The 27,966-nt window shown below is 45.7% G+C and overlaps 1 protein-coding gene across 1 annotated transcript in view; it reads right to left on the bottom strand.

Annotated features, from left to right (window-relative positions):
• The window catches only part of PAPPA (pappalysin 1), a 241,317-nt gene that overhangs the window by 171,996 nt on the left and 41,355 nt on the right, over window positions 1-27,966 (bottom strand). Inside the window, exons 3-5 of the mRNA XM_081803476.1 lie at window positions 15,569-15,714; window positions 11,091-11,384; window positions 3,477-3,669 (exon numbers count right to left, since the gene is read on the bottom strand). Coding sequence (XP_081659602.1) covers window positions 3,477-3,669; window positions 11,091-11,384; window positions 15,569-15,714 — 633 coding nt within the window. The remainder of the gene's footprint in view (window positions 1-3,476; window positions 3,670-11,090; window positions 11,385-15,568; window positions 15,715-27,966) is intronic.

The following is a 27,966-nucleotide window of genomic DNA, read 5'->3' as shown; positions in this document are numbered from 1 at the left end:
CTTAACCAACTGAGCCACCCAGGCGCCCCATTTATTTGATTTTTATTTGCACCTGTATCTACATAGACACACACACACACACAGACACTGAAATCACAGTAGTACAAGATGCTAACACTGGAAGAGATCATCTTTCTTACCCACCTTCCATGAGAATCAAAGCCTAAAGCTCAAGTCTGTGCTAATAATACAGCACCCAGCAGCCACATGTGGGTCTCTGAATTTCAATTAATGAAAATTAAATAAATTTAGAAATTCAGTTTCACACTTGTCACATTTCAAATGCTCCATAGCCGGTTGGCTAATGGCTACCATATTGGACAACAGAGATACAGAACATTTCCATTACAGCAGAAGTCTTATTGAACAGTGTTTCTTTAAGATACCCACTGTGTGTGATGAGTTAACTTCTCTCCTGCGCATCTAGAATGGTACTCGTTATGCACCATTCTTGGGAGAATTGAGAAAATAGTTACTCTAGTCATTTTCTGTGTTCTTAGATTTGGGATAGGGAGCTTGGTTGAGAAAGGCCAGATGACTTTTGGCTTACAGATCAGAAAACTGAGGCTGAAGAGGAGGAGGAAATGAATGAGGTTGCAAAGACTTCAGACCCAGGTCTTTTGGATCTTAGTCCAGAATTCTTTCTAATACACCACCACCAATTGTTCAGATAACTGAAACCATTCAGTCAACACATGTTTGCAAGACAGATAAAAATAAAGGAGTTAGAAAACCCAGGGGTGGCCTTGAATTATTTATTCAGTTGCCCATGTGTGAGGACACAGGCTGTGGGAGGATCTGAATATGTTTTCTTAAGGAAAACCCTTGTATTCTCTTAGACCACAGATGTGAGGAACAGCAGGAGGACGTAGGGATAGCCAGGGGCGAGAGGTTGGCATTGATGGATGCAGTGGAAAACACCAGAGATTTTGTAGGAAAAGAGAATTTTCAAGTAGCTAAACAGCTCTGGGAAACTTTGTACAAGATGGGAGCTAATATTTCTTGAGCATAGAGTGTATGAGCTAGCAAATCACAGATGTCACGTCTCTTGGATTCCCCACAAAAGCCAGGCAAAGTGGGCACAATTATGGAAGAAGACTCAGAGGGTCAGAGAGAACCAGAGAGGTGAGATGGCTTGCACAAGGTCCCACAGACCAGGAGTGGTGGGGCTGAGAACAGAGTGCAGACCACTTTCCAGCAAAGCTTGTGCACTCTGCACCAGGCCAGTCTGCATGAATATAAACTCTGAGGGCATGGGAGAGTGATATCTCCATGTCTTTACAGCAATTTATTGAACTTGCTGATCGACTTCCTTTACCCATAGACTATGGTCTATGTAGCTGTTAACCCTAATTAGACATGTTTCTAAAATGTCCATTTTAATTTAACGTATGATAACTCCGTTATGAAATCTCAGACTGAACAGAATAGCTATTGTATGAGCCTCAAGTACCAACTGACTATAGGTTATTAAAAACATATTGATTGAAGCTGAGGGTACTATGTAATAGAGACATATCCCATTACACAACAATTAACCCTCCAATAGGTTTCCAACAATCAGATGGTACTTATTTAATGGACAATAACTGCTTTATGAAATACAAATTAAATACATACACGGGAAGCTTCATTTATAAAACTTCCATTTTTAAGTGGAACTGAGGCCAAGGCTTGACCAAAAGTCTGATACTTCTCATCGCCACAGAAAAAATAAATAAATCTACAGGCTGCTGGAAAGTCTGCTCTGAAGTGTCACATGACGTTTCCCAAACCCAGCTCTGAGCTCCTAGTGAGGGTGGCTGGGGCAGGGGAAGGCGGGCGGAGGGGAGGTGGTTATAGAGGGCCAGGGAGTGCATTTCCTTCCCCCATGAACACGTTCACCCAGCTGCCAAACAAAGGTTCTAGATTGAGGGACTGATGGCAGTGGAGAAAATTAGAGCCCAAATTTAATGTGGTACCATGATCTGATATGTATTTGTACAGGCACATGAGAGCTCCTTACCACTTTCTGTGGATCTTTTGAGGGGAGGGGTAATACCTCCTTCATAATTTAAGTTTTGGAAGGACTTAATGAAAGCACGTGCGGCCCAAGACAAGACGTTGCAAAATGTGAGTCAGAGCCCAGCTCCCAGCACCGTCTGTGGGCTCTTGGTCAAATCTCCTAGCATCTTTCACTCTAATTCCTGCCTTACCTGGCAAATGAGGAAGATGATTCCCCTTTCTATTTTTTTTAAAGATTTTATTTGTTTATTTATTTGAGAGAGAGAGAGAGTGTGCATGCGAACGAGGGGAGGGGAAGACGAGGAGGGAGAGGGAGAGAATTCCAAGCAGACTCCATGCTGATCGCAGAGCCCAATGTGGGGCTCAATCTTGCAACCCTGAGATCATGACCTCAGCTGAATGAAACCAAGAGTCAGATGCTCAAACTACTGAGCCACCCAGATCCTTCTTGATGATTCCCCTTTCATAGTTACTGGAGACTTTGCACATAAAGCCTTAATACAGAATATGACCCGGAGTAAGGACTTGATAAATGGCAACAACCATAACCACAGAGAAGTATTAGTTAATCATTAGCTGGTTATTACTTTCACCATCATCAATGGTATATCATCAGTTTTGGACAAAATGCCCCTAAGAAAGGCTGGGATGGGGGTTAAATACTAATAAGCCCTAAACTGTAGCCAAGTGTAGATGTCATCATCTTAATCTGTTTTCCTGACTCTTCAGAATCTGTTTCCCTTAAAGCTTGAGCTCCTCAGGGGGTCTCAATCCTGAAAGGCACCACAAGAGACCTTTGGATTCAGGTCCCTGCCTTCAGGCCACTGAGGCATCATTAGGCCCACTTTCCTGTGGGAGAGGACCAGTTAAGGAGGGAAAGTGACTTGCCCAAGGTAGTACAGTTAGTAAGTGAAAGACAGGGGAGCAAAACTCTTGTGCCTCAGTTTATCATCCCTGATCTTCCAAAAATTCTACCCTCAATTCTACAACAAAGTCCTAGGCACAAAGATTCTAATTATATGTATTCATATATTCAAGTGTATTCAAGTATGTGTGTTCACGTATGGTGTATGAATATATACACATACACACCTTCATATATAATATATGTTACACATCTATCACAATTGTGCTTTGACCAGAGGCAATTTCAACTCCTGAGCTCATGGAGATGAAGCCAGCATCTCTATCCCAGAGGATGTTCCAGCAATAAAAGTTTCCAGGTGTTTCATAATAAAATAGACCCAAACATCCATTCATTGAAAGCATGTATCTTTACTTATTAATTCCAATGAGCACTCATTCATTTATCCCAACTCCCAAATTGACCACGTGTCTCTATGGACCCGTCACCGCTAGGTGCTAGGGGCTCCCGATGAACAAGAGCAAGGACGAAGAAAACAGCTTCCCTTCGGAATCTCCCTCGTCTTGGCAGGAGAGAGAGGGATCAACACTGCTCAGGCCACACTCACCTTTCAAAGAAGTGGCCATCAATGGGCGGAAACCACTCCAGCGTCACCGAGTCAGTCGTGTGGCCCATGATCTGGGGGGCCAGGGCGACAGGAGCCGGCTTCCTGGAGGGCTGCCAGCTCTGGTAGACCAGGTCCAGGTAACAGTGCATTCTGGCAACTTGATTGGGCGTGAAGGAGTCCGTGCAGTCGTCATCTGCAAGTGGGCAGAGGGCGAGATAAGAAGCCGCTGCATGACGTCTCCCGGAGGGGCCAGCCAGCCAGCCCCCTACCCCTTGCCAATGCAGAGCTGGCCTCTTCCAGTGCTCAAGAGCTAATGGTCTGTGAAGAAGTGAGTGCAGTCATCACTTCTGGAGGCAGGTAAGAGGGAACAGGAGGGAGGGGAGGGTGGATGGGCCTCAGTGGCCCAGAGGTCACAGCTAAGGACAAGGGCCAAATGGCTTTCCACGGGGCCCCCCCAACCCCTGGTCAGTAAGCCATGCATTCCCTTATGCCATCCCTCCCTCACCACTCACCCCAAATCTCCCAGTCATTCATTCCTCCACTTGTTTAGTCACTCACTCATTCCTTCACATTCATTCATTCGCTCATTCATTCACTCTGCTGTCCGTGGAGGCCGTGATACTGTCCTTCAAACTAACCTTCTGAGCATCTATCCCATATTCTCTGCTCCGGGCCAAAGGCCACAGAAAGATGAAACCGAAAAATGTTCCTGCCCTCGAGGAGGGACCATTCTAGGTATAGAGTGAAGGCGAGTCTGCTGTACGAGACAAGGTTATCAGAAGACTGTGAAAGTCTGTGATGCTGACCACTGATGAACAAGAGACAGCACCATGGGGAAGGACAGTGACCCAGGGAGGCTTCTGAAGAAGGAGGTACTTGAGGTCATCCAGACTGGAGGGCTAAGATGGGGAGAGAAAGGTCAGGGGCTGTAGGAGAGGGAGCTGCAGGCCCACAGGGACATGGAGTCCTTTGCAGCGAGCACAGCCAGAGAGGCAGGCAGCCCTAGGAACAATCCAGGCTCAGTGTCCATGCTGGGAATGAGGACAGTACTGTCACTTGGCTATTCACAGTGTGCTTAGTATAAGCCAGGCATGGTGCACTGAGCTTTGGACACATTTAACACTCCTACTATTTGGTGAGTAAATACTACTATTTGCTCCATTTTACAGAGAAGGGAATTGAGACTGAGAGAGGTCAAGCAACTTTTTTACAATCACAATGCTAGGGATACATCTGAGATTTGAACCCAGGCATTCTGGACTTCTAGACCATGTTTCTAATCAATATGAGAACTTCTTTCTGTGCATAAATGAGACCCTGTATGGGAAAAGTATCCTGCAGGTGCTTGATAAATAGGATTGTGAGCCCAAGTCTGAGTGGGCTGCAATACAATCTCTTAAATGTCTTTAGATCGAATGACCTTCAGCCCTACGCTCTTTTCTATAATGTGGACTGAAGACTGTCTGAGACTCGCCTCCTAAGGAAGGAGCCTGCCTCCTGTCTACTCCTCCACCAGCTTCATTCAGCTGCCCTAGGGGCAGAACAAGGCACTATTTTGGCTTGGTTTCCCAAAACACCACTTCCCAGGGGTGTCCACCCGGTCAGGGTTTCCGCAGCTGGGCCCCAGATGGAGGAGCACGGGGCTCACCAGATCTTAAAATAAACCTGCCACTGGGAATCCTGCAGCATAAACTCACTTCGCCTTATCAAACAAACAGAAAATAAGTTTGGGCAGGTGCTGTGTAGTTGGATGGAACCTTGAGAATCCAGGTTGGGGAAGGGACAGGAGTGAAAGGAGGTTATACATAGAAGCTCCCTCTGATCCCCTTAGTAATTTTGGACAGTCGGTCCCTTGTCCAACACCCTGGGCATGTCTTTCATAGCTTTGGAGAAAGGAGAAGAGCCCAGTGTCCCTTAGCAAGTACCCTTAGTCACATACATCTCTCTCAAGTCCACATGCAGCCATCTAACTCCTTGGATAGCAAACATCCTATGGTTCCCCATTGCCTGGAGAATAGAGTCCAGACGTCTCAGCCTAAGAAGGGCCAGATCATCAGGTAATGTTCTTTGTTCCTATGAACTTTGAACTTCTTAGTGAAAAAAAGTACCCTCTAGAAAAGCCACTGAATAGGTCAGAGGCAGGGGAAGGGATAATGGCTAAGAAAGTATGGCTAAAGAGCTAGACCAGTGTGTGAGGGATCCGGAGTCAAATGGGCAAGTGAATTCATGCCCTCAGCGCCTCAGTTTTCCAATCTGTAGGTGGAGATGATGAGGATACCAAGAATGTTCATCTCAGAACTCCACTGAAGGCTAAGGGGAGTGGAGCACAAAGAACCATGATAAGAATGCAAAAAATTCATTCTCTTTGATCTAGCAATAGCACATTCAGGAATTCAATAGACAGATATTCATGAACAAACAGGGGAAAATATAGGTATGAGGCTATTTTTTGAAGCATCATTTATAATGGTAAAAATATCAGAAATAACACATCTGTCTATTCATAGGGGAATGGCTATGTACGTTAAGGCATAAGCACCAAATAGAATACTAATCAGTCCTTTCCAAAAGAAGGAAGTAACTCTAAAACTCAGGTCCCACAGGTATAAATTGGGGACATTTAAATCAACCCCACTCCATAGAGTTGCTGTGGGGACTCAGTGAGCTGGAACACATAAAGTATTTATCAAGATGAACAGAGGAGAAAAACAGCATTTTCCCCCCTCCATACACTCTGGTTTGTTTGTTTCTTTCTTTTCCCCAAAGAAGTGCATTTTCCTTTCGTGACTTAAAAATTAGCCATTTCCATGTTTGTCAATAAAAAAGAGTATGAAAAACAGATAGGTGGCAGAACTTGGTAGGGGAACAGAAATGTATCTGAACTTGAAAACAGAAGTCCAAAAACGCCTGTCCCAGGATACATCACTTAGAGACTTTGCTGCTATCAGAATCTTATGGGGAAGGACCAAAGGGTTTCCGTTTATCACAAATGCTCTGTCTCAATTAGCTCATGTCTAGAGTCAGCCCCTCTTGGCTTCCTGCCTCCACACATTTCCCCTCCCGACATCTGAGCTCCAGGACCAGCCAGACCATCTTGTTCTTCAGTTCCCATTTTATCAGCAGAGAGGACTTCGGGGATCTCATCACTGTGGAAGCCTGCACCAGCCCCCATGCTGTCGGGGCTCGGCCCGGAGTTTGCTAACTGAACTTTGTTCGCCAGAACACATTACCCTCTGTAGCATGGAGACTGTAGAGCACGGGGGGTCAAGCCAGGGGGCCAGCGCTGCCGTGTGCTGTGGAACCAGGAGCAAGATGCTGCCCCCCCCACCTCCCACCCCGGCCAGCCTCGTTTTCACCCACTGTAACATAGGGAATAGTGACGTAACCGCCTCCTAAAGCTAAAAAGGGCATTTAACAAGCTAACCTATGTCTAGTGTAGGGATAACGGAGCTGCCCTTCATAAAAGCCCCTGCCTTTTTGGTTTTTATTAAATAATGATAGTGATACTAATAGTAATAACAATAAATGATTATATTCACTGTAAAACATGTGGAATATGCCCAAAGTGTTACAAAGAAATAAACATCCCCCTAAACTCATCACCTAGAGATAATATAATTAGTATTGAGTACATAGGTCTATGTGTGTGTATATGTATATTGCACGTGAATATTTATAATTCTCATTATCAGAAACACATTTACACCATATATATATACATACATTTATATATATACACATACATTTATACAAATATGTGTATAAATGCATATATGCATATATGTATATGTATATATGTATATGTATATATGTATGTATATAGAGAGATACACACACACATACATATATACATATACACACACACGTTTATATGCCAGGTCTTACACGGTACAAGGCTCTGTGACCATGTTCACATTGAAGTGTTAAAAAACAATCATATGAATTATCATTTATTGAGCACAAGTTATGGTACCAGGGACAGTTCTAAATCCTTTATCTGCATGAGTACACCTACTATCACACAAGGTAGGTGTGATTACCCTCCATGATATCCAGGAAGTAAATGAGGCTTGGAGAAGTACCTTGCCTAAGGTCAAAGGCTAATGCACAGAGGCTTCACGATCAGTGCCTGTACTCCCAAACTTTGTGCTCTGCACCACCATGTTCCTCCGCTTCTGTTTATACCTCTCTTGCATCTTCTACGTTACCGTTAGCAGCCACATAATATTCTATCATATGGATGCCTTGTGATTTATTTCAACAATCCATGCTCACTGGACTTGTAAGCAGTTTCTAATTTTTCACGCATATAAGCATTTTTTTCTTCACGCCTGGCAGAGAGTAAATACCTAATTGATATTTGGACAATGAACATTGCTAAGAACATTCTTACGATTAAATCCTTAAACAAATCAACAGATTTCTTTCCTTCGGATATATTCCTAAGAGCTGGGATGGCAGGGTCGAAGCAGATGTGCATATTGAAAGGCTTTGACACGCAGAACAATGGTAACAAGACACCTGCTCCTGCAGGCTGGACAAGGCCTGGTTTTCGCACTCTTGAGGAAGCCCCGACTAGAGGGTGCTCTTGGGAGGCCTCCTATTGCCTATCATCTTCAGGAAGTAGAGTCTGGGCTTCTGCTCTTCATCTGCCCAGGACTTATCCAGCAGCGCAAGATGACCATAAGCTCCTGGTGCTGAACTAGGGCATGCCCCCATCACCTGCCTGGTGTTTGCTGGAGCTGAGCACTTGGGACCCTCCCCACCTGCCTTAGCATCAGAAAGAGAGCCAGATGTTTATTGATCAATAGCACAGTCTCTGCAGTGAAAAAAGGCTTACCTTCCTCTTCTTGTGCGACCATGGGCAAGTTACCTAAGCTACATTAAACCACAATTTCTGCATCCATAAAATAGGTTCAGTAATAATAGTCCTTATTTTGAGGATTCTACAAGAGAAGCCTAGAAGCGCTTCACACAGTGTGTGGTGTATCCTAGGCACTCAATAATGATTGTAGACCTGTGCTGACCAATATGGCAGCCACCAGCCAGGTGGGGTTATTTCAATTAATTAAAGTTACTGAAGATGAACAATTCAATTCCTCAGTCTCACTAGCCATACTCGAAGCGCTCATGAGCTACATCAGGCCAGTGGTGATCACACTGGACAGCATGCACACAGGACATGCCCATCTTTGCAGAAAGTTCTACTGGACAGCACTGTTCTAGACTCTTCGCTCTGCAAGTGACCAGGCCTGAGGAAGAAGCACCCAGGAAGGAAGGAAGGAACTCGGAGCAGTTGACCCAGCAGGGTCTCCACCCTCTGGCCTTGACTGCACAGCCCCTGTGCATAGCTCTCCCTGGTCCTGAGAACCCGATCCTGTTCTGCATTTTGAATTTCATCCAGCTGCTTTTGTCACCTCATCTATCAGAGATCCTAAGGAAAACAAACATTTCAAAGCTCGTGGTCGCCTTGAATATGCTTTTGCGGGTGTAAGTTTGTTATCGTAGCTCAGTGAATTAGTTCTGCTGTTAATGGGTCACTGAGCTGAGGGGTTCCTTTAAAAAAACAACAGTAAATCAATCACCCTTTAGATCTGTACAAAGAGGAACAAAAAAAAGATTTAGTTTATAGGGGTCTGGTAGCTAGTGGCAGCTCCGAGGCCCCTAAGCGTCCGGCAAACTTCCAAATTCATGTTATTGTTTATTTTCCATGTGCGTTGAGCTGGCCAAGGAAAGGTGCTACAGAAATGGAACGTAAGCAGGGCTGTGTGAGGGGACAGGGCACCGGATGTGGGATGTCAGCTTGGCTGGGAAGGGGAGTCCAGTAGGAAATCTGCTTTTTAGGAAATACCCAGCACTGTGGTCTTTTTAAAAGACCTAAACCTAAAGACCCCTTTCTGGTGCCAAGGTTGGGCTGTTGACCCTTCCAGAGACCTCAGGTTTGAATGGTAGGAGCCTTAAACTGCAGAAGCCCCCAGAGGTCATCAGCCCACATGGGAAAGCAGGAAGACTTATTGAGGATTATCAAATTCATGGGGTTTCAGCAGCAAAATCCTCTCTTCAAATGTAAAATGAGGCAAAAACCAAAGAAGAAATGGAAAACTGTGGGAAGAGGGCTTTCCTAGTTCAAGCAGAGATGGAGACCTACAGCCCCACACAGGAGTAGAAGAAAAAAAATGTCTGGAGTCAGATATGTGACCTGGGACAAATGACTTTAGTGAGCCACAGTATTACCATCTGTAAAATGGGGATAATTTCTACCCCACACATTTGTTGTGAGTTAAATGAGATAGTGTGTACTAATGTCCTTTATGAACCATAAATTGTTATACAAGGAGAAATATTAGAATTAATAAGAATCACTTTTCTAAACCTTTATGAGAATTTATTCATTTTCTTCCCTCTCTGCCTCTCTCCCTTCCTCCCTCTCTTTCTTCTTCTTAACAAACATTTATTAAGCACCAGGCTCTGTGCTAGGTGCTGGGAATATAGTGGTGCATTAGAGACAATCTCCGCTTTCACAGAACTTGCTGGTTTTCGTAGGGTCAAGAGACACCTAAGTCGAATATTATAATAGAATTCGATGCTGGGCTACCATGTGCAATTTGTGGATTGGTTTCCTACACTAGGGTTCCTGGTCTAAGAGGCCAGTGGGGAGGGCTGAGACTGCCTCGGGAAAAGAATGCCTTGTTCTAACTTTCCAAAAATGCTCTAAGGGCTAGAATTGGCCTTGATATATTCTAAAAGAAGTACAGGACATCTTTGAACCCAAACCATGAGTCCTTAATGCTATTACTGATGGTATAAAAAAGGGCTTTGACTGGATATACGCAGTTAGGAAAAGAATGTACCCCTCTCATGTAATTTCGTATTTGCAAAACCAAAAGCATTCTATTTTTTTTTTTTTGTAATAAAAGAGTAAAGGAGGGCGCCTGGGTGGCTCAGTTGGTTAAGCGACTGCCTTCGGCTCAGGTCATGATCCTGGAGTCCCGGGATCGAGTCCCGCATCGGGCTCCCTGCTCGGCAGGGAGTCTGCTTCTCCCTCTGACCCTCCTCCCTCTCATGTTCTCTGTCTCAAATAAATAAATAAAATCTTTAAAAAAAAAAAAGAGTAAAGGAGAGTATAAGAGCTTTATATTTAAGAGAAAGTTGCAGTTAAAAAAAAGGAAAGATAAAGAGTTGCAGTAACCACCAGCTTAGAAAAATACAACTGCAAAATTAGATGAACCTTCTCCAAGATTCCTCGGATCCGAAGATTCCATTTTCTTGAGTGAAGGGAGACCCAGAGACGGAATGTGACAGACCCATAGGCACTGGGTGACCCAGTGGTAGAGCTAGAACTGCTACATAGGTCTCCTGACCTTGGGCCCCAGACAGCTCCTTAAAGTGTGTCTTTCTGAGGAGACATCAGATGCAACAGCTCCCATGAACCCCTGAGATCTCACACAAGGACTGTCACATCCTGATTGTCTGGGATGAGGGACTGTTGGGTTGAAGAAGTCTTAGAAAAGGAAAGCAGCTTTCCCAAGGCTCCTCTGAGCCAGGACTGGAGCCCGTGAGTGACACCCAGCCGCATGCGCCTGGCTGAGCGCCTGGCTGAGCGGGGAGTCCTACCTGCGTAGCTCATGAAGTTATTGTAAGGGGTGTTGAAGAAGCTATGGAAGCCACAGGTGTCATTCCCTGGCCCCGGATCACCGCAGAGCTTGTGTTTTGGGGCTGGGTTGGTGTCACTGCAGAGGTCTCCGGTCTCAAAGGAGGGCTCTGTCTCCATGCAGGGATCACTGCAAGACTGGATCTCCGAGATGCCTCGAAAGATGTGATAGAGGCCCAGGCTGTGCCCGATCTCATGGATCATGGTGTGGGTGTGCCCAGGAATGCCATAGAAAGACGGATTCAAGACAATGCCACCTGCAAAGGGAAAACCAGAGCATTGAGCAAGTGTGGCACTCTGCTTCCTGCTGCAGAAATCACCCAATCAATCAGAGGCAAATGGGGTGCTGCCCAAAGTAACCACAGGCTTCTCCACCCTGTGACTCCATGGCCCCGAGAACTGTTATGACTTGTGATATGCACCACTGATTGGGTAGGAAGGAGTCTCAAGAGTCATTCTGTGCAATCCTTCCATTTTTCAGATGAAAACACCAATGCTGAAGAAGTAAGACACCCTAACTGAGGTGACCTCAAACTACTTAACGAAGGGGCATGATCAGTATTTAAGGACTTTGATATCTGGGCTGGTGGACATTTCTGCTGCCACCTTGTCCTTCAACAGTAAGGCATGTCCTGGTTTACAAACATCTCGCACAGTCTAGTCCAATTGGAGCCCTCATGGTCAGATACCATGGTCCCAGTCCTCACTCTGCCCTTGCTAATGCTAGGACGTTGAGCAAGTTGATTACCATCCCTGAATCCCACTTCTTCATCTCTGGTCCTCTCTGAGAGTAAGCACTCATGAGGGCCAGCATCATGTTGAGCTCATCATTAGGACAGTGTCATTACAGCCAATGTCTCTTGGGCATTTATCATGTATCCTCGGGCCCTGTGCTCAGGGCTTCATTTGTATAATCACACTTACTCAACTCACAACCCAAATAGGAGAGACTGATTCCCAGACAGGTGAAGTAACTGGCTCATGATCGGGAGTTAGGAAAGGTGTCACGCTGGAATTTGAGATCCTTAGTTTCCAGAGCCAGGCCTCTTAATGAGTTCTACCACGGGTGCCAATCACAGGGCCTGGAATATGGCATCTCATTACATGTGTGTTGAATCTCTGAACATTAGCCCAACGAAAGAAGTTTTCTGAGGTCCACCTAAGCACACATAAGCAGCTTGCATAGCACCATGACTCAAAGTGGGTCAGTGGGTATCTAACTACTCAAGACTTGATGAGTGTCTTGAGAATAAGCAGCAGGACCATCACCTGGAAGGGATTAAAAATGCAGAATCTCGGGCCCTACTGCAGACCTACAGAATCAGAATCTGTATTCTAATAAGGGCCCCAGATGGCTCGTCTGTACATTCTAGTTTGAGAAGCCATGGTCTACCCCCCATGTCTTCGATGATTGAGCATGGCTTAGCTTAGGCAGATAGATGGAACAGATTTCAGTAGAATCAATGGACAGCATTTTTCATGTTCATTTTAGGCACTGGAGAAATGCATATAGGCTGGTAGGGAGACATTTAAACTTTAAAATCCAAGTGTGTTTAAGAGAAGGTTAAAATTCAGGTCCAAACACTCTGCAAGTCGTGAGTTTAAGTGCAGAGCAGTGTCTTATAAAGAATGGTGATAAAGCAGGGCCATGTTGATCTGAACTGGCAGGCGTGGGGCGAGTTTTATCTTGGGTTGAACTGCCAGGAGGGTGAGCTTGCTCAGTCATGGGGCTCACGGAGTCTATTAATTCTGAACTGCTCAGAGCCTTCTAGCACAGAGATAAAGATGTACGAGAGGGTGTGTGGGGGTGTGTGCACACGTGTGCGTGTGTGAGAAGGGGCAGGCAGAGAGGCAGGGAAGAAGAGAAATTGAGACAGGAAATCTCTCTCAATTATTTTCTGTCAATCATAATATGAAACATAATCCCCTTCCTACCCAAGGCTTTTTCCAGGGATCATGGCATCACAGCAGGAAAAGAAGGTAAAAATATATGTATGCTTCTAATAAGTTGGGTTTGATTGGGGTTCATGTGGAGTAATTGCTTCTGGCCAACATTTCTTGGGATGGGAAGATGGCAGGCTGGGGGCTGGGGGCCCTGGGCAGTTAGCAACCCTCATTCTGCTTGCCCCCGGCTGTGTGATCTTGGAAAAGTGACTTTGCATCTCTGGTGAGCTCTAAAATAAACAGCTACAACAGTGCCAATGATTCTGTTTCTCCATGAGGGTTCAACATGGAGGCACTGGGCAGGGGGCTGGGAAGGTGCAGGACCCCACAGGTATTTCCAGGGATAATGACAGGACTGTAGACTTGATGTCCGGGCCAGCTTTGTTTGCTTTACCTTATCCCCTCCGACTCACCCCTTTGCACAGAGCTACAGCCCAGAACCCGAGTCCTGTTTCACTGCTTCTCTTAAAAGGTGAAATAGTTAGAGTCTGACATCATCCTGAAACACTAGAACATGCTATGGATTTATAGCCTTCTGTATTCCTGGTCCTGAGCCAGTCTCGGAAATTCACGGAATCATCAGGAGTATTTTTCTCTAACTTTAGAAGCTTTCTAAGACTCGGATCAAGAGCCTTCCAGTTGCTTTTCCAATAGGACAGCATTTCGGTGTCGAGAACTGTCCTTGGAGACCATCTAGTCTAACCTGTTCATTTAAAACCTGAGTAAATTGGGACTTGGGGAAGGAAAGAGACTTGCCTAAGGCCATACTGCCAAGTAGAATCAAAGCTGAGAACAACCCTGTGTATTGCTGTGGGCCAGTAGGATTCCCATATGTCATACCAGGCACACCATAGAAACAAATTGTCTACCTTCATGTGTGTCTAAGTTGCATGCTCTTTCCTGCCCAACCTCTGTCTGTCTGTCTATCCATCCATCATCAGGGTCTCTCTACCTCAGCATGACGGACATTTTGGACTGGATAATTCTTGCTAAATCTGTAGATCTAGCAGCATCACTGTCCTCTACCCACTAGATGCCAGTAGCATTCCCCCATTTGTAACAGCCAGAACTATCTCTAGACACGGCCAAATGTCTCCTAGAGGATAAAATTCCCCCAGTTGGGAACCACTACAGATTTCTCTTTGTCTCCAGCTCTATTTATACCACAACAACACATTAGCACGCATGCACTTGCGTGCGCACACACACTCACACATTGGTTTCATTCCCTTAAAAACAAGTGGGAAATGAGAGCAGTCTAGAGGGAACTAACTCTAGAGTTTGAAGTCTCTATCATGTGAAGCTGCAGAGTCCTTCATTTCCAAGATACCACAGATTGAAGACAGTGACTGGACCCTGGCTGTATCACTGGGGGAGCAGCGGGCCTTGGCAAACACCAAGACTGTCACTCTCCTGAGCCCTAACCTCCCCAGATGAGGATGCTCAACAAGGGAGGCATTGCTATCCATTGGCGTAAACAACGGGAACATTCTATCGAGGGAAAAAAGGTTGAGCACGTTGTAGTGCCCTCACTCAATGGAATATTGTGTGGTCATTAAAAACATCACCTTTAGAGAGATGGAAATAACCCGGAAGGATGCTTTTGTCTTGTGATGTTAAGTGAAAAAGTTGGGTGGGAAGTGATTAGGAAAACTGCTACCATGTGGAATAATATAGGTAGCATAATATGAAGTAAAAAAAAATTATCTTGGGTTGAACTGCCAGGAGGGTGAGCTTGCTCAGTCATGGGGCTCACGGAGTCACATTTTATCTATGCTTTCAAATATGCACAAGTTACCAAAAAACACATGCACATACAGGCATGTACTGGAAGAGAGCACAGAAAAATCAAAATTAAAGAGCTACACTGTTTACTTACAGGGCCTGGTTCAGAAACCATTGTCTTTTCTGACTCTTGGTGATGGGTTTGTGTAAATACATGCCTGGCTTATGGATATGAATACTTTGGATGTAAGAAGAGTTCCTGGTGGTGTTGGTGGACCACAGAGGAACAAAGAGGTCTTAACTAGCTCGCTTTCTCTTATCTCTTTGGCATCTCTCAAGTCAAGCCCTGACTGGCTGTGTCAGCAACACGTGGTTGCTGGACTGGGAAGATATTTGCATGCTCTAAGAGGCAAGGGGTAGAAGAAGAAAGCTATCAATAGACAGAACTGGAGACTTGAACTCCAAATGTGGCTCAGCCTCGGACTTGTGTGTGACCCTGGATAAGCCCTGTTCCTTCTGTGGGTCTCAGTTTCCCCATCGGCAAAACAGGGCTAATGATATCATGTTATTTTCTTCAGAGCAATGCTTGGTGGTGGAGACGAGATAAGAAGTGCTAAGGAGTTCTGTAAACTGAAAAGCAGTAAAGAGATCGTTCACCATCACCACTACCATCACCATCGTCATGGTCACGATCACCACCACCATCATCATCACCACTAAAGTTACTCCTGTGCTAATCCAATTTCCTCCTGAAGAAGTTTCTAATTCTCACCTAAGTGCATTAGGGCCTCCTTGTCCCATGGCCAAGTTGCTACTCCTGCCAATTCCTCCTCCGAGGAGTTTGCAAAGAAGATATTAAGGTGTGTTGATCCATCCAGTCTAAGAATGTTCTTCAGTTCATTAACATCCAAGTATGCTCTGTAACAAAAAAAGAACCTTGGCTGTCATCACCATCCAAAAAAGGTACTGTTCAAATAACAGCTATTCCCCCGAGTAATTAAGAGCTACTATGTGCCAGGCACTTCGCTAAACCCTTATACACGTCACCTCAATGGCTTCCCCCAATAATATTATAAAGCAAGTGGAGATGATCCCATTTTACAGCTAAGAAAATTAAGTCCTTATTAAGTTGAAGAGACATGACAAGTTTGCTCAGCTTATAAATAGCAGAGTTCAGTCTAGAGCGTACATTTACTTAAAATCAACATCTTTGCCCTTAAGGACTTTGCTATCTTGCCTGATGAAAGGGCCACACAGTGAGGATGCAAATCAAGAATACAGACCATGAAAAAGACAACATGCATTCTAGTCTTGGCTTCTTCTCTACCTCACTCATTCACTATGGACGTCAGACCATTTATTTGTCAAATATGGAGCTGCACTAGGAGGCCTGCTTTGCCTCTCTATACCAATCTTGCAGAGAGGCATTATTGCTCTGTTTTCAAGATAAGGAACATGTGGCCCACATGTGATTAAAAAGGTTGCCCAAAGTTGCAGAACTGGGTTTCAGGGCCAATTCTCTCTACCTTGGAAACCTACGCTCTTGTCACTGGGCATCACGCTGCCCCCACCCCCCAGATGATTCTGCATGCTGTAAGCCTCTATTTAGTTGTCTGTAAAATGGACTTGGAGAGGGATGTTGTATTTGGAGTGGCTACCACTTAGACTGACAGGTCAGGAAAGCAAACTAACTCTCCATTATCATCATCAGCTCTTTAACACATAGAATGATCACAGGTTGGTGAGAGGAAGAAATGGTCTTTGGAAAGAGACTGGGCACATCCTAGGTGCTCAGTAAGTAAGAACTCCTCCTTCACAGAATATGAACTCTCCTATCACCACTGAAATGCTAAAGCTTTCCATCAGTCACCGGCATATTACTCAACGGATCATTTTCTAAATCGACAGAGGCATTTAGCTCCCCTCTCTTGAGTCTCTCAGCCTCCATTTTATGTCTGCTGTCATGTATCCTTGTGAGCAGCTGATAATCATTTCTTGAGTAAGGCTGGAAATGAATCAATAAATAAAAACATACATAAACAAGCCAGTAGGCAGCTTGATGTAGTAGGTGAGATGAAGCCTATGAATAATGATACTTAATGTCTGATGGGCCCTTCTATGTGGTCCAACTTTACGTGGATTATCTCCTTTAATCTTCTTAATAAGACCGAGGTAGGTAGTATTATGATGCCTATATTCTGGAGGAGGGAAAAGAGACTTAAGCTTCAGACCTCGCTTCAGACCTTTCCTTTTTCATAATGCTATCTGTCCCTGAGGCGTTGACACAAATCCTGGCTGGTAGAATACTTATGACAGTTCCCTTCTCCTTCCCTCCTGGGGTTATAGAAGGGCCTCCTGTATGTGAAAGAGTAAGTCCAAGGTCCCCAGCATGGCCCCCAAGACGCTGCCTCCCTCTCTAGCCCCATCTCTCTCGGCTCCCTCTCCTGAATCTCCCACCGTGGGTTGGGGGCACCCACCATGATGCATCATCTGTGGCGCCTTCACTCATGTTGTTCCCTCTGTCAGGGACTCTGCTCTGCATTTTGTCCTCTGATGAACAAATCCAAAGCCCATGCTGGTACCGCTCCTCAAGGAAGGCTTCCCTGATTCCCATCTCTCCTCCACCTCCTTTACCATTTCTACACTCATCCACCTCCTATAAGTACGTGCATTCACACCATTCCAAATCATCACTCCACCTGTCTATATCCACCACTGTCTGTGGCTCCCTGGGGCAGGGCATGTGCCTTATCCATTTCTGTTTACCGGGTTCTCAGTATAGGGCTTGCCCCCCGGGGCGAGCACTCAGTAGATATCGATGGGGTTGAATTTACATTGGGAAAGAAAAAAGCTAAAATATTTAGGTCCCGGTCTCCTTCCTATGAGGCCTCAGTTTCCTTACTAATACACTGGGATTAGCAGCAGCTACTTGGTGCTTCCCAGAGCATTCCTACAGGTCACAGACCCACCCCTCTACTCCAATGGGAATGGATACATTTGAGACCTAGAGAGCCCTCCTCGTCCCTTACATCATCAAGAGCCCATAATTGATCATGTGACAATTTTTTTATGGCTCTTCAAAAAAAGGTGAACATGAGTTAGAGATACAGACAGGGCCAAAAGAGGTCATAGCCATGTCTGGCTTGAACTGAACAATTTCAAAATGGCCACACGCTCAGATATTGACCCGAAATCTTGCTGCCATGCTTTCTCGCCCTGGAAATCCTAGCCTTCACCCTCTTAGCCTGGAAGCCTCATAAGGAGTTTTGGCCAGTCTACTCTGTGATCAGAGAAGGAAAGAGGAAAGAGAAAACCAACATTTATTAAGCACTTGCTGTATGCCAGCCCCCATGGTAGCGAACACCTGTCATCCCATCTCTGCAGTATTTGAAGTTATGCAGCATCGTGGGTAGGATGACTTGTTCTCAAGCCAGAGTCCTGGGTTTGAATCCAGCTCCTCCCCCCCGATGTGTGGTCACCCTGGTCAATGTACTTCACTGCCTGGGCCCCAGTATCTATACACACAAAACAGTCTACCTCATCGGGTTGCCCAGAGGATTTGGGACATAATAAAGGAAGCATAAAGGACTTAGGACAATACCTGGCATGTAGAAAAGCTCAATCAGTGTTTAGCTATTCCTATTATTTATCCCCATCTTACAGATGAAGGAACAGGGGTTCAGAGATCACATAAATAGTGACAAAGCCAAGCACAAATCTCGATGTGTCCAATTCTTCCCACAGCCTCACTCTCATTTCCAGGCTCACGCAGGGCCACGGTGCAAAGGGAAACAATGCGTGGGCAAATGAAAACAAAGAGAAGCCGAGATTTTCTTGGATAAGCCCTTTCCACATTATTTATTTTTTTCTAATTGATTTGTCCGTTTCCATCAAGCATTCTCTCAGGCAGAGAACACAGATGTTATTAGACAAAGTCACCTCTTTGCCCTGCCGCTCTAGGCTGAGAAAGTTTCGTGAGAGGAAGAGATGGGGTGAGGTGGGGCGGGGGAGACATTTTAATTGGTTGTTTATTCAGTTGTAATTGCAGAAGCCAATCTTTTCAAGGGGTGGTACTCATCCTGGCCCAAGGCAGACATGTGGGATGTTGGAGCCTCTCCCTTGCTTGTATGTGGGTTTTTTTTTTTCACACTTTAAGAAGCCTCCATTTCCCCCAAGAGGAAGAATCCATGGCAGCCATCCAGGTTCTTGGCCCCCCAGGCCTCTCTTCTCTCCATCTCTTTTGGGGGGGCCACCCAAAGGAAAACAGCTCTGTGGCTAAGAACTTTCCTTCTGTGGGCGGAGGTCTTCCCACCAATTCAGAGCCAAGCTGGGTGTCTCCCGAATGCATCAAGGGAAAATCTCGGGGCGGGGAGGGTGGCAGGAGTCCATGTGGGTATTTTCTTCTCTTCCCCTACCTCGAGAATGTTTAATCCCTCCTGCCAACGAATGGAGGTGAAAGCATAGAAGGTCAAATAGAGAAGGGTCATCAGAGTCTAGGGAGATTGGTGAAGAGAGAAGGAAAAAGACTTGCCCAGGGCCCCTTGGCTTTCCATTTTGTACCGTGGGAAGGTTAGCCTCATGTGTATATTGCAAATTGGTCAAATCTATTTAAAAATATCAGGGTGCCTGGGTGGCTCAGTCGTTAAGCACCTGCCTTCAGCTCAGGTCATGATCCCAGGGTCCTGGGATCGAGCTCCACATTGGGCTACCTGCTCAGTGTGAAGCCTGCTTCTCCCTCTCCCACTCCCCCTGCTTGCGTTCCCTCTCTGTCAAATAAATAAATAAAATCTTTAAAAAATATAAAAATAAAAAATAAAAAAATCATTACCCATGCTCCATGAAAATCAATACAAATCCAAATCTCGATGTGTTTATTAATTTAAGTGCCAGTACTACTCAGAGTTGGATGTCCATGGGCAAGTTGCTTTACCTCTCTGACAATTAGCAGACCGGCAGGATTCAAAGAGACAGCTCAGCACAGCCTGTGCACACACTCCCCTTTATGCTCTGGTCTCCTATTTTCTCCTACTGGGGAAAAACCTAAACTGTCTGCCTCTGGGGGCTTCTCAGGGTCTCAGCTTCCCACATCTCATCCCCACCACCCAAGCTTCTTCTTCCTCCAGCAACCTCAACCTCAATTCATCCCTGGAGCTTCTGGGTTCCCTCGATTATGCCCACTCCTTACGCATGCCCATTGGTTTCCCTCCTCTGCCTCACGACCTTCCTTCCTGAGTCTCTGCCTCTTAAATCTTATCATCCCTACAAAGTCCAGCTTCAATCCACTCTTGACCACCCTCACCTATAAAATGGGAGGATGACAGTCACCTCTCAGAGGGTCAGAGGCCACACAAAGAAAGTGCCTCATGCAGTGCCTGATGGGTAGAAGGCACACATTGATTAGCATAAGCTATTGTTGTTACATTATTGTTATCACACTGGTAATTATTAACAGCACCAAAATCATCATGCCTCTAGCTGACAATGACTTCTCCCTCCTCAGAGCTTCCCCCTTCTGATTCTAGTACTTCTCACCTGCTTTGCTTTATCTTCTCCATGAGCACCTATCTTCTCAATCAGGCTATGAGCTTCAAGTGGGTGGGGACCAAGTCTTCATAGCTCTGTGTTCCCTAAAACTTTAGGCAGCGAACGAGCAAGCGAGTCAGACAGACCACTGATCAGCAGGTGTTGAGTACCACTCTCTTAAATTGTGTAACTTCAAAACAAGGTGAAGAAGTCCAGGCTCAGGGAAGTGAAGTGACTTGACCAAGGCATTAAAGAAGGGACACAGAAGGGCCTAACAAGCCTCCATTCACTAGCCTATGTGTAGCAGCACTTTTGCGTGAATTAGTAAATCACCTCTTCATTCAGGGGGACACAGTTCCCTGCCAGGGTGCACGGCTTCCAGAGTCAAGCATGGGAGGGACTACAGCCCCAGGCTCCCCCTCAGCTGAGCATCCCTGTGCAGAGCCTGCATTGCCTGAGTGTCTGGCCTCTGACCCTACACTCTGCTGTCCGGTCTGCAGCTCAGAATCCCTTTCTGTTCAGTGAGTTTGTGAATTAGATCCGTGTTTTCCAAATCCCAGTCTACAGAGGGCTAAATCCACAAGAAGCAGATGCGCGTTTAAAGGAAAAGAGTTTTCTGATTCAAATGGGTTTAGGACATGCTCTGTTAAACAATGTTCAGTGCATATGTTTTTTCACTGCAAGCATTATCAGAGCCTTTAACATGCAAAATGGGAATAGAGCAGATAGTGTGTGAGTGTTCCCAGACACATGTGACCATAATCCTTTCCCCCCAACCCTAACCTCTGCCTCTGCTAAAAATAAAATAACAGCACAACCAACAGAGTTTGGGAAATGTTGGGCTAAACTGGAAAGCCCCTCCTCATTTAGACTCTCTCCCCAAGCTGCCTTTCAAGAGAGGTGTCTCAGTGTCTCTTTGCTTCCTGCACAGCCCACGCCCCTGGGTCCTACCGTGAAGATTGTGGGTCCCCTGGAATGTCAGTTGCAGGGGGGGCCAGCCCCAGAGTGCCAAGGCGCCCAGACTTCTCCCCTCTGCCAGAACAGCATGTCAAAGCCATGAGGGCAGCTCTGGAGGGAGATCAAAGCTCTCTCAACTCCACTGTCATTAGAATATTTTCTTTATGCATCTCACTCGCTGGTGAGTGCCAATAACATATTTCCTAAATGCACTGGCCTGAGATGGTACAACTCTATAATAATCTCAAGGAGAGGGCTGTCAGGGCTTGTTTTATTGAAAGGGAAGTAAAAGGGAACTGCATTCAAAATGCAGAGCAACAACAACAGGTCCCTTAAGTGAAATTATGGAGGGCTTGAGGTTTTCCAGGTCTAGAGACAGAATACACGGGCTCTCCCATTTTACAGATGGTTGATCAGAAGTACGTCTCACAGTGAGCCCAGATTGTTTCTATTCCCACTCGAGGCCAACTGACTTCCCCATTGTTGAAGAGAGAGCTGAGGAGATTTTTGAGAAGTGTCCTGCCCAAGTTCCCTTCCCGGGGCTCTTGACAGGTGCAGGCAGGACACAGCGATGGTGCTGGCCACGTGCTGATGCGCTCCACCCTAGGAGGGTTTGTCTGAGATGAACCTGGCTGTGACTGGGCCACCTCAAAGCCAGGGGCTAGTGACAGTTCTTTCAGATTAAATGAAAAAGCAGCAGAGTGCCATAGAAACATGAACATCTTTTTTTAAAGGGGAAATTAAAAATATATATACATGGCAGCATAACATTTAAACAGAGTGCCTTAGAGCCGTATTCTACTTGTAATTTGTATGGGAGATGGTCTTACATTGTAAGACTCTCTGCTACTTCATAATTAAATATCCTTGGGTACAGTTCTAGATAGAATTGTTCTGGACTGAGGTCTATTCTTCATTCAGTGATATGAAAGTGGAGGGCACAAGTACATCAAAGTTTATGGTACACATTTTTGTATTCACCATTTTCTTTTGGGATTACCACACCAAGAAGTACTTCATTGTTGTAATCACCGGCTTTATAACTTTTTGAAAAAAGCCTCATCTTAAGAGAGAGACAGTCTAGGGTTCAAGTCCTACCTCTTCTGCCAAGAAGTGTCCCTGTGACATTAGGGAAGGGACTCAACCTCTCTGAACCTATCTTCACCTGTAAAATGGGGATTATAAAATTCAACCTAGGCAGAAGAATATAAAAATTTAAGGAGGTAACGTGCGAGAAAGCAAGAAGCGTGCCCAACTCATGAAAAGGGCCCAAGAGGCACGATTTTCTTTTTAGCTAGCTCATGCAGCTGAAGGAAACTGGCCTTTGCTACCCTAGCTCCCAATGCCCGCTGTTTTTTTCCCATCAGGGAACCCTGCTCCCGTCACTGAATCAGGGTGCTTATGTCCTCCACAGGTGGTCGACCTGTTTCTACAACTCACAGGGCAAGTCCTGTAGCACTGCCTATTTCCAAATTCTGATTGCAGCCCGTCATTCCCAAGGAGGATCTCAAGTCTCTGAACCACTACTCCAATTTCAGAACACACCAGACCATTTGAAAGTGATTATCAAATATAAAGATCAAAGCTACCCAAGGCAAGTCATTAAAGCAAGATAAACCTCGGAATGTTTATTGCATCCATATCCTTGTTGCAATTAACAAGCGTTCCCCAAGCCGTGGCCAGTTCTGAACCCTGGATTCTGTGTTTTTATCCGAAGGGTCCTAATGATCTGGACTTTATTCTCTTGCTTAGTTTCATTGTCAGAAATGTCTAAATCTGCCTCTCTTGTAAGAGGAGGCACAGAAAAAAAATAAAGTGCTTTGGAGAGTTTATTAAATTCTCAGAATCCTGAATGATTGGTTTCCAAAATAACAGCTCTTATATAAAAGCCTAACACACAGTCTAAGAAAAAAATGTAACAGCACCAATGAAAGAGCAATTGAAAAATCGATCATTCTTTCTTTCATTTATTGAATAAGTCACTCGTTCATTCCCTGCCCCCCCTCCCTGCCTGCCTTCATTTTCCTTTCTTCTCTCCTCTCTGCAAATCATTCATTCGGTCGGTTCCTCTTTTGTTTGCCAATCCTTGCAGATTCTATTATAACCATGCCCTAAGCTAGCAACTGGGCACACAAATATGAAAGAGAAACAATTTTCACTCTCAAAGGGTTAGCAGTTTTATGAAGGAAGTGAGACAAATAATCAGATGATCACAACATAATGTGATAATACTAATAAAACCTACCATTTGGGGGAGTTTACGACACACTGGCACTGTTGAAGTACTTTCAAAATGATCTCTTTGAAGCTTTACAAAAACCCTATGTGTTAAGTAGGAGTATCCCCAGTTTATAGGGGAAGAAACTGAGACCCAGGGAGGTGACGCCATTTTTCCAAGGTCCCTCTACCTGGCTACAGGTATAGGAGGTGTGATATGGCCGCTCATCTGTTGGATATTGCAGACCATATCCCTAATCATTAATATCTTACCTTCTCTTATGACATGTGTTATCACACAGGGGGTGCTGAATGGGAGGGAAGCACAGAACAATGACACTTACCCAGCTAAAGGTGGCTAAGACATCACTGGGCTTTTCTATACAAAGAACAAACCTTGGTTGGATATCGGGCCAAGTGTAGGAGACAGAGTAAGGGCAGGGGCTCCAGAAAGCCAGGAAGCCTGAAAGAGCAGGGGAAGGGTGGGACCTTCCAAGGTATCTGGTGCACTTGCAAAGCTGGGAACATGGGAACAACTCCACAAGGTAGGCCTGGAGGGCAGCAATGGCCACATTGGACAGGTCTTGTATACCAGGTTATAGAGGATGGACAGTGTCCTGAAGGCTCTGAGCAGACCCTTTCTTTCCTTTCTGGAGGAATGTGGAAGATGCACGGAAGGGAGGGATGGCAATAAAGACCCTAGCAGGGACTTGCAGAAAAGCAGGTGGGTCTGAGACTATCAAAGAAGGAAAGGTATTTATTCGTGGGGAACAATGTGATACTGGATGGGGGTAGGAGAAAGAGGAGATGAAATGATGGGTCTGGATTCTAATTTGTACCACTGGAGTATTTCTCATTTATTAGGCTCAGATTCTATACTTCAAAGTCCCTGATATTGCTGCCTAAAGCTGTAGGCCCACCAGGAGAGTTGGCTCCCTGGGGTTGTGTCCTCTGCTAAGTCACGTGGAAGGTCAACTCTCAGGTAAGTCACTGGTCTGCAGCTTTCTGCAGAATGGGATCAGGATGAGACCTGGAGAGGAGTGGGATCGAGAATCCTGAGGATTCGGATGGAAGAGAAGGTGCTGATTCAGAAGTAGGTGGGCCAATGGAGAGGTTCTCAGAGCTTTGGGTCATTAAAAAAAAAAAAAACAACTGAGGAGGAAGTACGAATTTTACATTCTGACAAATAAATAAAGCATGTGAAGATGAGCCGCCCCCCCCCCACACCATTTAAGATGTCCTTCACATAATAAAATAAAGGGTACTGGAGTAATCCTCCTAAGGAAAGAACAAGATAATCTCAGAAGAGAGGACGCTAGTGATAAATGAATACCCTTTCACTAGGATCTACTCAGCTCCTATTTTTCTCATTTGCCTTTTTGAAAATGGCTTTCAGAGACTGCTGGGGCAGAAGGCAAAGAGTCAGAACACCTGGTTCCTGGCAAGCTGAGCTCTACTCACTTGGTTAGCATGACTCAGCCTAGAAGTGACTCTGACCCCCGATGAGTCAAGTACCCATCCTCTGTGTTCCCTCAGACCTTGGACTTCTCTATAAAGCATTATCCAACTAGCTACTTATCTACCTGCAGAAAATTCCATGAGTGCAAGATCACACCTTTCTTGTGAAATGTTCATTGCTGGGCCTCCAGCATCTAGCACCGTGACTGCACGTCACAGGTGTGCATGCACACACACGCACATGCGCACACACACACACTGTAGAAGGAATAGTCACTTCCCTAAGATCTTTTCTTGGGGTTCTATAATCTCTGCTTTGATAGCCCCATATTCTCAGAGTTTACTTCTTTTCAGGAAGCCATGAAACATGAAGAATACCTTGATAGGTAAAGAGAAATAACAAAGTACGATGGTGTGTTCGAAAGTACGAGAACAGTAATGTGACCATCGCACATCAAACTACTGTTTTCACAACACAAGTGTGCAGTTCCCGAGCCCACAAGTGAGCTCTTCCCACCACCTCTCTTTCTTCTTAGAGGATCAAAACCACAATTGATAAATAATAGAATTGACCACATTAAGCAGAATATACCCAGCTCACCAGCAGCCCTGTGGTTTGTCGTCCACTTGAAGCACAATTAATAACGCCAAATCACCCCTTTTCATAAGTTGTAGCAGCCACCACGTCCTGGGTGCAAGGCGATATTTCAGTAGACTGTCTAGTCTGGCTCTAATTCTGAGCCACGTAAGCCATTATAACTTATATGATGACCGACTGAATAATGTTGTTTGGGAAGGATAGAGCAAAAATTACATCATTAACACCGATGTGTGTCAATATGGCAACCTCTAGATTTTAGCCTGAACTGTGGCCCCATACGAATTGCCTGACTGTAGGCAAATAGGAGACTCACGTAGAGACACAACCAAATAGTCACTACAGTAGATGGAGATCTCTCTGGATGACTTGAACAAGTTTAGTAACATCCCCAAATTTGGGTCCCTACTGGGGTTAAAAACAGAGAGCTCTCAAAGGTTCATGTGACAATCAGAAAGTTTAAGTATGGGGACATAATGCTGAGATTGTATGTCAGGCTGTCAAAAGTAGCATTAAATTCAAATGGATTGTTGGAAAGAGGATGCCACTTTCAGGGTTTAAGGGAAAATAAGATGGCAGACATGTAGACTACCCCAGGTAGGGTGCCACCATCAGGCTGCTGCAGAGACCTGAGTATTGGGAGCCAGATTCTTTCCAGTTGTCAGAGAGTATAATTGTTCCTTCACTGCTACACCGAACACAGACTCAACTGGTCAGAGGGGCTGGTAAATACTTTGAAGGCAGGGGGATGGTCTCTTATACCCCTGGATGTCCCCAGTGTCAACACACAGCCTTACTCACACCTTCTCGATGTCAAGCTTCCCATTTGTATTCCAGCTGCAGTCCCCATAGGCCTGCAACCTGGATTACAATGTCTGATTTGAAAATGTATGAACAGTAACAGATCTTACAACTATCCTACACAAACCCTCCCATTTTACAGATGAAGAATTTAAAATAAAAGAAGTGACTTACACCATGCTGGCTAAGATGTCACTGGAAATAGCTAATCACTTCCTTCCTCATGTTTTGCCAAGCCACAGGGCAAACCATGTTTTTCTACCATGAATCCTCCTGGGAAAGAGCTGTCTCTCCCTTATGCCTCTCTCCTGCCCTCTGTAAGAGCCTGAGATTGTCCATGCTTCTGTGGCGTTCTGGTCGCCCACCGTTGCCCTCTGTGGCCATACAAATAGTTTGGGAGGCAGGAGTCAAGCTCAAGGCTGGGGGCTGTGCTGTTTGTCTGAACTCAGAAAAGGCTGCCATCACAAACGTCAGACACCTGACATGGAGACCACAATCTCCTCGCCCTCTGCCCTCCCCCGCCCCCAGATCACCTAAACAACTGAGAGCATGGAAAAGAGAAAGAAAGGAAGGCACAGAGGGAGGGAGACAAGAAATAATGGCTCCAAAAACAAAACAAAACAAAGAACCCGGGAGATGGGAGCCTGTTGGACTCAGGCAAACGAACCCGCGAGCACGACGCACTGCCGTTCACACACTAGTTTTGTTTCCAGAAAGTGAGAGCGGGGTTGTGGAAGTCCCCTCGGAGGAGGTGGAGAATCGGCCAGCTGCAAGTCTGCAGGTACAAGCTGAGCCACGCACAATTTAGGGGAATGTGTTTCCCCAACACAAAACGTCCCAGTGTCTGTCCGTTCCACCCTCCCTCAAACCCCCACTGCTTTGTTTCCCACCCTGGAAGGGCGTCTGGCTGAGCTGAGGCTGTCATGAGTGGTCAGTGTCACCAGTGGATGGTGAAAGAAACAGGAGAGTGCTGATGAGGCCAGACCGGGGTGGAAAAACCCCAACTGCCTCCCGCTGGGGCCCTCGAGAGGGCACCAAGCGCTCCCGCCCATCCGTCCATCCGTCCATCCTGAGAGCTGGAAATGGAAATGCACCTCCAGGAAAAGGGGTGAGATAGGGAGCACCTGCAACTTTCACCTGTAGACTCTGAGACACAGATCCTGCTGCGGTGAGAGCGACAGGCGAGCAGGCTTCTTGTGCTGCTCAGTGGGGTCCTGAGCGCCCGAGGGGTGCCCACCTGGTTTCCAGCTCCTTCCCTAGGATGTGTGAGAGCTACACAGCAAGGCCCACCCTGGGATCCCAGACATGCCTTGGCTTTATGCTGCGGATGCATAAACTTACTGCAGTGTGCTGCTTGGGACAATGAATATGGTATCATTTAGCACGTGCAAGGCTTTTGGAGTAAAGACAATCTTTTTAAAACGGAACCTGCAGGAGCCAAAATAAAAGGGCCTTTGGTAGAAGAGAGGATTAGCTTGTCTCCAACCCCCACTCCAGCCCAAAGGTTCCAGGGAGGGGGCTCAGGATCCAGAGGGGGCTGGGAATTAGGGAATATGTGTGTAAGAGGTCAGAAGATTTCCCAGAGACGGAAAATCCCCAAACAACCACCACTGTTA

The sequence above is a fragment of the Leptonychotes weddellii genome, chromosome 14 (genome assembly GCF_054177405.1).
Source record: "Leptonychotes weddellii isolate Sample4059 chromosome 14, ASM5417740v2, whole genome shotgun sequence".
In the NCBI taxonomy this organism is placed as follows: Eukaryota; Metazoa; Chordata; class Mammalia; order Carnivora; family Phocidae; genus Leptonychotes; species Leptonychotes weddellii.
This window is presented reverse-complemented; position numbering and strand designations above follow the sequence as displayed.